This window comes from Notothenia coriiceps, unplaced genomic scaffold (assembly GCF_000735185.1).
Source record: "Notothenia coriiceps isolate Sejong01 unplaced genomic scaffold, NC01 NC01_scaffold00027239, whole genome shotgun sequence".
Classification (NCBI taxonomy): domain Eukaryota; kingdom Metazoa; phylum Chordata; class Actinopteri; order Perciformes; family Nototheniidae; genus Notothenia; species Notothenia coriiceps.
The window spans coordinates 1-12,306 of NW_011359940.1; the positions used below are offsets into that span (position 1 = coordinate 1).

The 12,306-nt window shown below is 41.3% G+C and overlaps 1 protein-coding gene across 1 annotated transcript in view; it reads right to left on the bottom strand.

Annotated features, from left to right (window-relative positions):
• Positions 1-3,705: 3,705 nt before the first annotated feature.
• LOC104957508 (S-adenosyl-L-methionine-dependent tRNA 4-demethylwyosine synthase-like) overlaps positions 3,706-12,306 on the bottom strand; it is a 9,391-nt gene continuing 790 nt past the window's right edge. The window contains exons 2-3 of the mRNA XM_010785145.1: positions 4,164-4,216; positions 3,706-4,071 (exon numbers count right to left, since the gene is read on the bottom strand). Of these exons, the coding sequence (XP_010783447.1) occupies positions 3,853-4,071; positions 4,164-4,216 (272 nt within the window). The 3' untranslated portion in view covers positions 3,706-3,852. The remainder of the gene's footprint in view (positions 4,072-4,163; positions 4,217-12,306) is intronic.

The window sequence follows — 12,306 nt, forward strand, 5'->3', positions numbered from 1 at the left end:
TTTTGCTCACCGTTCTTGTGATCATTTTGACCCCACGGGGCGAGATCTTGCGTGGAGCCCCAGATCGAGGGAGATTATCAGTAGTCTTGTATGTCTTCCATTTTTTAATGATTGCTCCCACAGTTGATTTCTTCACACCAAGCTGCTTACCTATTGCAGATTCAGTCTTCCCAGCCTGGTGCAGGTCTACAATTTTGTTTCTGGTGTCCTTTGACAGCTCTTTGGTCTTGGCCATAGTGGAGTTTGGAGTGTGACTGTTTGAGGTTGTGGACAGGTGTCTTTTATACTGATAACGAGTTCAAACAGGTGCCATTAATACAGTTAACAAGTGGAGGACAGAGGAGGCTCTTAAAGAAGAAGTTACAGGTCTGTGAGAGACAGAAATCGTGTTTGTTTGTAGGTGACCAAATACTTATTTTACCGAGGAATTTAACAATGAATTCATTAAAAATCCTACAATGTGATTTCCTGGATTCTTTCCCCCCATTCTGTCTCTCATAGTTGAGGTATACCTAGGATGAAAATTACAGGCCTCATCTTTTTAAGTGGGAGAACTTGCACAATTGGTGACTGACCAAATAATTTTTTGCCCCACTGTACATACATACATGTACATGTCAAAATCATAGTCATGTTCATAAAACAATCAAGATATAAATACAATTCTGATTGTATTACTCAACTCAACTCGTCTGACGATATATAACTTCAATATATACCTGGCTGCTATATCTTCAAAACTGTTACAGGATGCGTACTTTGTAAGTGATGTAATTTAAAAAAATAAATAATCGTTATCTTTAATCTTTTTTTAATGCAGGCTTCTTAGTTAATATTAAGCTGACTTTGGCTCTTTTTCTTGCTGTAACAAATGCAAATGTCCCCTCTGTGGGAAGAATAACGGTATTCTAAATCAGATGGACATTAATTGATTCAAATGTGGACTAAAACAAGACTTCTATGTCATGCCAGCTTGAACGAAAAATGCAAATGAATCATATTTATGGCAATATTTTCTCCCTCCAAGTTGCACTGACATCATTTGTTTAGATACTTACTGGTATTGTCCATCAGTAGCAGGGTTAAGCTGCTTTTTAAAATGGAGTCAATCAAATGCAAGGGGAATCATCACAAAAATAATAAGACCACCATGCAGGTATGACATGTGACAAGCAATATAAATACTTGCTATTGAAATAATACAATTTGATCTGACTGAGCAAGGCATCCTTAAGCTGACTATTAGGATACTCTATACTCCCTGAGTTGATTTACAGTTTCCCTGTGTATGTTCCTACACACTCTGGGTCGGGGTCAAATCTGTCACTCTCACCATGGGGAAAGGGCTCTTTTTAGTTTGAAATACATTTGAACTGGGAATTATTGCTCACGGCCGGCCACCCATTGAAGGACCTGAAAGCTCACATGCTTGTGGTGTCACTTTGGCCAGTGTCTTTGTCAGCGCATGTATGGCCATAAAGTTGCTCTGTGCCCATGTGTTATTAATGCTGTTTGTGTATGGTTGGCTCACTTCAATCGTAGACCAAAGAGGCAGACAGCTGACATTTCTGTTAACTCGGTGGTCAGCTGTGCTCTTCATACCTCTGGCAATGCCTCCCCATTCATCAGGCATGAATTGCTTTGGAGAGGGAGGCACTGTGAGTAGACAAAGGCAAGAAGGAGTGATGGATGGATAGATATGACACTTGGGTGGTAGCAGTATTAGCCCAGAAAGGGCCAGTATTATAGGCTTACTGTTCTCGTTTAGCTACAATAGATCAGATGCTTTTGGTATTTTGGTATGATGAAACTAATAACCTTAAATAAATCAGGGGATCACTAATTTGTGCAGCACACTAATTTCTTTGTAAGCCTTTGCAGCCCCTGAGCTCCGGGAGTAGTATAATAGTTGTTGAGTGCGTTCTCTATTTGCTATAAAAATTTCACACAGATTTGTTATTGGTCTTGCTTTTATTTTTTAACATCAATATGTTGGCTGTTGGTTTTGTGCGCTATTAAACTGTCGGATGTTTTACTGGCTTCTGCATTAGCAAAATCCTTGCAGAAGATGAAAACATGAATACATAAATAAATAAGGTTTTGCAGTATTACTGTTGCCCTACATCATAAATCACTCAAAGCTGTGTGACAGGCTCACCATGCCCTGCAGAATACCACAGGGGGCAGCATGTGGGCTGACCCGAGGGGAAAGCCTAAAAAGCCTCTCTGGTTTCCCTGGCTGCAGCACCTGACTAGGGACAGCATACTGTACATTACACTGAGAGCTCCCTGCTCATCCTGTAGCCAGTCAGAGGCCTGATCACTAGCCAATAGCTTTGTCCTCCCCACCCACAGCCAGACTGCTTTTCCTGGCTGCCACCGCTGCCTGCTGAGAAAACTTCCTTGTTGACCCATACAACTCAATATAGCTGCGTTTGTGCTGAAATACAGAACATAGGGGGTGTTTCTCAATGTCGAGGACGCTTCCTTGGTAGGACATGTCTTCCGAGTCAGGTCCTTCAGAAGCGAGGCAACAATCCTTCCTAGCCTCGGAAAACAAAGAGTGGTGGAACAGGCTAACAGGTGTGCAGGTGTTAGTGCAATTTATGCCTCACCAACTTTAAATGTTAACACAGAGAGAGATCAATAAAACACAAACACAGATATGGTTGAGATTCATTATTATTCATTTGCGCAACAACAATAATAATTTGGATCACCTTCTGCCTCAGCAGCCAATTGTGGAAATGCCCCACAGAGTAGAAAGATCTTGTGTGCTTTATACACATAAAACACACACAAACATACACTTGAAACATACGTGGCAGAGATAGTTGATATGTTAACATGTTCCAGCAGTGGAAAGGTCATTATCTCATGACGTCTTTAGGAGTCTTGCAGGATATTAATTTACCCAATTAACAAAACTAACTGTATTATGAACTAATCAGCGCCTCTTTGTACTTCCTCTCAACCTAGTTAATTGCGGAAAGTCCTCTCTAAATCTGGAAACTGTAATTCAATAACATAAAGTCGTTATATAGTTATATTGAGGTCCAAGACTGACATAACAATACCAATAAAGTCCAACATGTTGAGTCTAATGAGTCTATGCTGACCCCGCCCTGAGACACAGTGATCATTTTCAGTGATGGACAAATTAAGAGACGGTTATCCTCTGGTTGGCCTCTAGTAACTTTAATAAATCACACACAAAGCAACCCTGTTTAACTTCAGCTGAACAGTGGCTTCTTTAGCAGCAAGTAAAATTGATGGGGATGAAAGGAAAATGATGTATCTCTGAATCTCTTGGAAACCTGACAAAAACGGGCTTAATACATAAACAGCCCACGCATATTTTTAAGCAACATATAGTGCACCCGTTTCAGGATGGTCTGTAGGTGCTGATTTTGCTCTTAGATGACTGCTTACCGAACATTTTGTATTATTATTAGAGATTATTATTACAATCTTTGATCAGTCAAATGTCTTTCAAACTTTCCCAGGATGCAAATATAATGAGTCGAGTGATTTTACGTAGCTACATAACATTTGTATTGGTTTACAATCTTACGCTATACTCTAAAATGAAAGCACTGTTGTATGAAGAAACAAAGTATTCTGTTTCTATATGAATTAACACACTTATCGGTTTAAATGCATAAAAGAAATGTCCATATCAATATGTATTATACAAAATATAGTGCCTTTTACCGGTCAATAAGGATGATTATTATGAGAGATAATACTTTATAGAATAACTAAATTGCAAAGTGAGGTTAAGCTAATGAGTTGGAGTTAGAGAAAAAGTAATCTAGTTAGCTAGCTAAATGTTAGCTGCAAAAGATGAATTCAGACTTGTATCTGAAGTCTGACTATTAGTATGATCCAAGCCATCTCTGTCAAACTGCCCCCTGAGAGTCTGCAGTAGCTCTTCTCTCCAGGTACATACCTCCAGCAGAAGACACACTTGTTAGCGCAGGCGAGGCTGGGGGTAGTTTCCATGCAGCGGTGGGACTCGATCCCATAGAAAGTGTGCTTGTAACAGCCTCCTCTCCCTCGCAACATAGACTGAGCAACAGAAACAATGCTTTTATTGTTAGGGATGCAAACAGTTAGTTACAAAGTCAAATTCTTCACTGAGAGGAGTAAATTCCATTTACCTTGGTCCATCGACAAAGCTTCACTCCTGAATGACTTCCGATGAGTTTGTACCCTACACAGAAGAGAAAGAACAACATGGCTCTCAATCAGTAAACTTCTTTCTGACCAGATATTTAAATGTAGAAAGCAGTGGTTCTCAACTGGTGGGTCGCGACCGAAAAGTGGGTCGCGGATCCGTTTCGAGTGGGTGAATGTGTGAGTGAAGAAAAAAAAAAAGAAATTGGAATTATTATTTTTCTTTTGGGGCGGGGGGGGGTGGGAAGTAAAACTTTTATTTTGAAGGCCCAAATTTTTAACCCTGTGCTAGCAGTCAGCGTTGGACTGGAAGTACCGGAGACCATAAACGGTTTTGAAAACTTCTGTCACGAAGTGATCATCTTCTCAATAAAATATCTTTGCTGATGTTTTTTCAAGTCTTCTAGCCAATCAGAATCAAGATTGTTGCCGGAAGTCCCCACGGAGAATAACTTTGCGGTAGAACTCTTATTTATACATCCATGGGTACAACTTCAGATAAAAATGAACACATAATGAAATATGACCCCAGGTTTGATGATTGACAGGTCACAGAACAATGGGAGCTATCTCCCCTTACCCACAATTTAAAGTAATCTCCTCTTTACTCTTCTCGCAGCAAGATGTCAGAACAAAGTGAAAAACAAATGTTACGTTCCCTATTGGGCTAGGGGAACCAAAGGGAAATAACACGACCAGAGTGGAATTGGTATTAATTATAAGCGTTTATTTAAAACAGCTGTAAACAAAATGGCAGGCAAACAGCCTGAAACAAACAAAAGAGCCAAAACACCGGTTTAAATAACAAACAAAATAGAGGCCACAAAGGCGCAAGTTTAAATGGGCAACCAAACTAAGGGAGGACTCTAAAAGGTAAGTCTAAAGACATACAGGGAAAATAAATACTAATATACTAAATAAAGAATGAAACAAAACCTCACTTTAAAAGTGGTACAACTAACCAGCTTTGGTTAGTTGTACCACTTTTAAAGTGAGGTTTTGTTTCATTCTTTATTTAGTATATTAGTATTTATTTTCCCTGTATGTCTTTAGACTTACCTTTTAGAGNCTATGCGCTCCCTCAGCAGATTTGTGCATTCCAGGGCACCCCGTGCGCTAGCGTTGTTGCTCTGCAAATTCTTTGCCACTGCTTCACATATGGGCTCAGAACAGTCTCATAATACACACATGCACACAGAAGGATTTATACTTGTATTTCATGATCCGCAAAAGGATTCACACTTGTATTTCATGATCCGCAAAAGGATTCACACTTGTATTTCCGGATCCACACTTGTGTTTTTCAATGCACACACAAATGTGTTCCGTTTCATATACATGTAAATAAAATCCTAATACACAAAAAAAGTTTTAAATGTGTATTTTTGATCCACACATTTGTTTTCCTTTTAAAACCTCTGAACCTGCAAACACAAACCGCTTTCTGTGCATGGATCGCTGTGCATTCGTGTGTGGGTTTTTTGAGACTCCCCTGATGGTCAGCCGATTCGTACTTGTAATTTTTTCTATCTATAGCCAATCAGATGTCTCCTCAATTCTAAGCCAATCACATGAGCGCGCCCCCACGAGGGTAGATTTATTGCGTTCATGACGTAGCGCTTCATGTACGCATTTTGCGCAGTCCGGAGCTGACAGGTCCATGGAGCCTGCCTGCAGGCGCTAATCTCTGGACACCTCCGCTCTCAGTACATTGCCACTTTCCGAACAGGAAATGCACGCAAATACAAGCCTTTATATTATTAAGGTTCAGCACCACTTTCGATGAATGCTTGTGTGTACACAAAAACGGCAGGCAAAACCGTTTTAAATGTGTGTTTCCTGAATACAGCTGCCTGCTTTATTTATGTCTGTATGAAGTTGTTGTGAGTGTTGAGGGAGCAGCTACAGGTTAGCTTAGCCTATCATCAGTGCACTACGAAGCCAGTGCTAGACAGTAAACTGTCAACGGGGGGAGCTCCGCCGGTCATTATCGGCGGATATTCACTCTAAATAGTTTGATCGGTGCTCTCTATAAAGGCCGATCAGGAGAGCTGGATCTGATCGATATGGACATAAACGCGAGTGAAGTGTAACCGGACGCGAGAGAGAGATCAGATCAGCTGCTGAGTCTGACGGAGACACGCAGCTCTGCATGATCACCTGAAGCTCCCCCCTCTGTTTAGCGAGCTGACTGTATATGCGTATATGAAGTGTCATGAACGCAAGAAATCATACCCTCGTGGGGGCGCGCTCATGTGATTGGCTTAGACTGGAGGAGACATCTGATTGGCTAAAGAGGAGAGAAATTACAAGTACGAATCGGGTGACCGTCAGGGGAGTCTCAAAAAACCCACACACGAATGCACAGCGATCCGTGCACAGAAAGCGGTTTGTGTTTGCAGGTTCAGGGGATTTAAACGGAAAACAAATAAGTGTGGATCAAAAATACATATGTAAAACTTTTTTCTGTGTTTGGATTTTATTTACATGTATATGAAACGGAACACATTTGTGTGTGCATTGAAAAACACAAGTGTGGATCCGGAAATACAAGTGTGAATCCTTCTGTGTGCATGTGTGTATTATGAGACTGTTCTGAGCCCATACAGGACAGCAGCAGCCAGCGACTCGCGAGTGCAACACACACACGCGCATGATGGCTGAGAGAAAGAGCAGCGTTGTGTGGAGCAATTTCAAAACTGGCAATTCAAACTTAGCAAACTATGATGTGTGTAAGAAGACAGTTCGCTACTCTGGCCACTTTGTATTGTTATATTTCATGTTTGCACTTTACATTTGTAAAAGTAAAACGTTTATTTGTCTATAAAAACTGTCCTGTCTTTATTCATGAAAATGAATTCAGATTTAGTCTATTTATGATGATTTCAGCAAAAAAATCATGTCATGCAGCTCTCCCCTACATAAGACGCTTTTCATTTAAAAAAGTATCGGTATCGATATCGGTATCGGCGATACTGGTCCTGAAATACTTGGTATCGGATCGAATCCAGATTTTGTGGCATCGCCCACCCCTAGTGTGTGTGTCGCACTCGCTGGCTGCTTCTGTCCTGCCCTGCTGGCTGCTGTCTGTCAGCTTGATAATCGGCGTTCAGGCAGGCTGCGCGTGCGAGAGCCTCGAGGAGAGGAGGACAGCAGTGGAGAGAGAAAAAAAGAGCGCATATACTTGTGTTCGTCTGCAAATAGTTTTTGTTTAAATTCACGAGAAGAGGACAGAAAAAAAAAAAGTATAAAAGTATCGATCCTATTGGCTCTAGTATCGATATTTTGAAACGTAACGTAATATCGGAAGTATCGATATTTTGGGATCGATCCGCCCACCCCTACCGGAAGTACCTCAGTGGCAGCCTTGATAAGAGCCGTTCGAATTCTCTAGATCAGACATGTCTGTCACCATAGATATATATAAACACTAGATGGCTCATGGGAGATTTTCCAGCATAGCTCACCGGCCGCCATCTTGCTACAGTCAACAGCTACTCTGGTACGCGCTATGGTAGCTGTTGTAAGGTGAGTAACATACATACATACATACATACATACAAACATATGAAATTCTGATTCTGTTGGTGTGATCTAATATTTCTACAGTTTCCTTTGTATTTATTAACACCACATTTCTTTACCAATCCTTGTATAGATTTCTCGACCCAGTTGAAGTTAGAATTTTATATATAGAATGTATCGGCGTGGCTAGGACATAACATGTACTGTCAGGTGATTCAATGTATTGCTAATAAGGATTAATATAAGTATTATAACAGTATAGAATGTGGCAGCTTCTCACTGATATGCGCAAGAACAAACGTCTGACTCCACTAATCTACGTAGAGAATCCTTGTCCGACGTGTTTCAGGCCGTATCAGTTCCATGAAGACATTTGTGTTTCCGGTCGTTAAAGGACCATAGTATACATAGATTTTACATTCTACAAAATTGGTCGGGTTTGTTGGGAAACTTCTTTAAGTAACACTTGAATTCAATACATCTTCTTCCTCGTCAACGAGCCAGTTTAAACATGTGTGATCCAGAGTTGAGTGTCGGAGACAATAAATCGGTCGATTAATTATGTTGGTACCGTGTATGTGTTCCTTTTCGACGTTAAAGTTGTACAGGTTCGTAGGACCATAGTATCGGTACGATTATTACAAATATTATTTGGTTTGGCAAACATTTAGTCAGCTCTAAAGTCGCAAATTCTCATTAAACACGNCAAAGAATTTGCAGAGCAACAACGCTAGCGCACGGGGTGCCCTGGAATGCACAAATCTGCTGAGGGAGCGCATAGTAGCCCTTCGTGATGACACTGTGGTCCAGGGCATAGAATCCAAAGTGTCTGCAGCGGAACTGAACATGCCAGATGCTCGTCAACACAGGGCAAGCAAAACCCCAGCCCGTTACCGTCACACAACAGAGCCAGAAGCGCATGCAATGAGTACATGGCTGTTAGAGAATATTTCTGTCCTTACTCCTAGGAGTCTAACCTTTTCTGTGTGTTGACGTTTATGACCTACCCTGAGTCTGTTATCTGTCTTAAGAATGGGAGGCTTCAGCTATTGTTGATATTACCAATTTTATGACCGGGCAACTATCGGTCACAGAGGGTTTTATGACTGTGAGAACGCTGGCTTCTAAGCACCACAGACAGGTGATTCAGTGTCTCCAGATGTTGGGGCTATCTCCAGTGCTCCATGTTGATTAACTCTCTGTAAACTAGTTAAAAGGTCTATCGAGAGAGAGGCTGGGCAGAATTGATGTGGCAACCCACCCGTGCAGTCAGAACCTCTGGCTGCTGTGACTTGTGATGTGAAATTCTCCGGCCGATACTTGTAATAAACCACCAGTGTATGACATCAAAGCTCAAACTCTCCTCGTGTCTCTCTGAGTCCTGACTCTCCATTGCTGCAGAAATTTCCCTCACAATGGCGACAAGAGTTTTTCGAGGCTGTGGATTTGCTCACTGCTGAGCTGAAAAGAAGATTCGATCAAGATGGCATGAAGATAGCAGCTCTCAGAGAGAACGTGCTCATCGAGGTAGCTAACAGTAGGGGCCAACAACAAACCCTGGAGCTAGAGTCTCTTCATCTTCCACAGCTAATCTCTGATGTGGGCCGTTACGGACTGGACCTCCAGCTTAAGATGCTTGGAGATGCCATTGGTGATTCTTCCTGTCACACGGTACAAGACATAGCCACACGTGTGGCTAAGCTCCATCCACAAGCAAGAGGCATTTTCCAAGACGTCGAAAAACTCATAAAACTTTGCCTCTGTATGCCAATCTTGGTTGCTTCATTTCTCCACCCTACGCCGTCTGAAAACATGGTTACGGAGTAATAGGACACAGAACAGACTGACACATCTGACTTTGATGCATGTCCATAGTAACATTTTGGACAATGTGGATGTATCTGCTCTAATGAGGGTCTTCATTAGTGCCACCCCAGAGATGAAGGCTACATTTGGAGTTTTGTGAAGGCCCAACACAAGGTAAGACGATATTTTCCTTTAATGCTGCTGCCGCTGTGCAGTGTTTTGCCTTGTCAATCAGTTAAAATTGAATTCATAGTTTTATTAATATTGTAAATAATATTTTCGTCTGACTATTTGTAATGTTATGTAGGTTTGTAAGACCCATAGTTAGCATGTGGGCATGTGCAGTTGTTGCTAAGTAATGTAACCAAGGTCTATAATGGTTTATTAAGCCTAACAGTTAAAACAAAGTATATATGCGGCTCGTATGCTCCAGCTTCCTCTGTACCTCTTCGGAAGAGCAGATTACCACTAGGTAGCTGGTCTCTTCAGTGGACCACTGCTGCTTGTTAAGTATCTCCATCGTTGTGTACAAACTGGATAAAACGTGGGCTTTTTGTTGTTGTTCAGGAGTTGATCTGCCCCTGCCCCCGCCTAGACGTAAGCGTGACGTATGCAGTGCTTTTGTTCTTGCCGGACAATTTTTTGGTGCTTGAAACGAACCGGATTCCGGAGCTAAGAGGCTGTAGTTTGTGCATCTGTCTTATCTGTCTCTGTTTGCTGGTTTTATTCTGAAAAGTGTTCCCCTTCCCCCATGTCTGTTACGGTTGATTGTGTGCACCTGGTGCCCTCTGTTGTCTCCTCCCCCCCCACCTGGTTCTTGTTAGTCTGTGTGTGTATTTAGGTGCTGTTTCCTTGTTGAGCGTGGAGTGTGTGTGAGATCCTGGTGGCTGCAGGCTGTCAGGGAAACAACAGCAGGATTGAGGCTGTGTGTAATGTGTTCATGCTTTAATAAATGCCCACACCGGGTTATATTTGGGAAGTCTGCCTCTGCCTCCTTGCTTGGTCGGGCCGCTCAACGGTGCAGCATCACAATTGGTATGAACAGGAAAACCCGATGCTTTTCAAGCTCCAGCTCCGAACCGGCCCTGAAACACCATTGGTGTGAATGAGGTATGTGAAAACTTTCTTGGATATTACCCAAGAATGTTACTAGCTGTGTTACTTTTGCTTCCATGAAAATGCCAAATAGGGCTATAGAGGAAATGCAGCCATCCAAGAAGAAGAAAACAACGCCAGAACTTTCATTCTTAATTCTTTCATTGCAAATAAAACAAACTGTCTACTGAGACTGACAATTGCCAAGACAACATGAAACAGGTCAGCATTTGGTCAGATGAAGTGAAGTCTTGCTCACTGAGTCCTATTTATAGAGGCTTGTGTAAGCCAACAGTGGGGCTTACTGGCTGAAAACGTCTGGCATGTGTTATACTAGAGAACGGACTAAATAGAGAAGATATAGTCAAATGTTTCAGACAGAAACAATGAGTAACACCGAACCAACACTCTGGGGTGTTGATAAATATTTAGCCATACTGAATATTAAGGATTCAGACAAAGCCTCACTTATCCAATCATTCACGCAGCCAGCACTAGTCTATTTTTACAGTCACAAAATGATAGAATACCAAGAGGTAATCCCCCAGACATAACAAAAAAAGAAGGGAAACAAGCAGTGACATCCCTGTGCACTAACCAATTGTGAGAACGTATTCTGTTAAATGTATGTCCCATAGATTTTTAACACTTAAATATTACTCTTTCAGATGTATCTATCGCAAACATTTGTCTGATCCCTCTATGAACTGACCCCCAAGAAAAGAAAATTGTAGGGCACAGGCAAAATTATTAATATTTCGACTAGATTGTTTCCCATAGAGAATCATAAACGAGTGTTACTTTGTAACAACGTTTATTTTCTGCAATCTAACCAAATCCCATTCCTTGTGATCAGGGATCCCATGTGATACTAACTTCTGGGTCGGCCTACATTAATACTTCATCACTGCACCATTCTTAATACAATTTAAATCCAACATCAATCTTTATTTTTTTTTTGGCCTGAAAAATTAGATTGTCTGCACTGTTATCATAAGTGTAAATGTAAACTTAAATTAGAGATATTTCAGTGAGTTAACGTACAGCCCTCAAATGGAGACAGCCATACTTCTCAAATGAAACAGTCAGAGACATAATGAATTATATTCAGAGCGGCACAAGAAGACCTTTTATGGTCACTACCTATGGTCACTACATGTCTGGACTTTGAATTAGTCTGAGCAATAACATGTTGACAGCAGCTGGGAGTATGGTTTTTTGAGTGTGGGAGGAGGTAAAGACAGTCACTGGACTGAAAATGCAACATTTAGTGCCATTGGAAAACACACATTGCCCTGCTTCACACTCACCATGTAATACCTCTGACGAGATTTATCTGTGTTGTTCAGTGTGTCCTCTTCATTTATTCTCATAAATTATGAGTGCAGCTGTTCACATTTCACACAATCATTTATATCTGTGCTCTCTGGCTTTTACAGAATGCCAGGCTTAGCCTATACGACACACACACACACACACACACACACACACACACACACACACACACACACACACACACACACACACACACACACACACACACACACACACACACACACACACACAACATCCTCCAATTTGATATAAGCTTTTACTTAAAAATGTATTTGATTCATTCTCCAGAAATCCAAATGTCCCTTTTAAAATCATTGTACTTTTCATGCAGCGTTTTACTTTGTATTGTTTATGAGTCAAACTCGC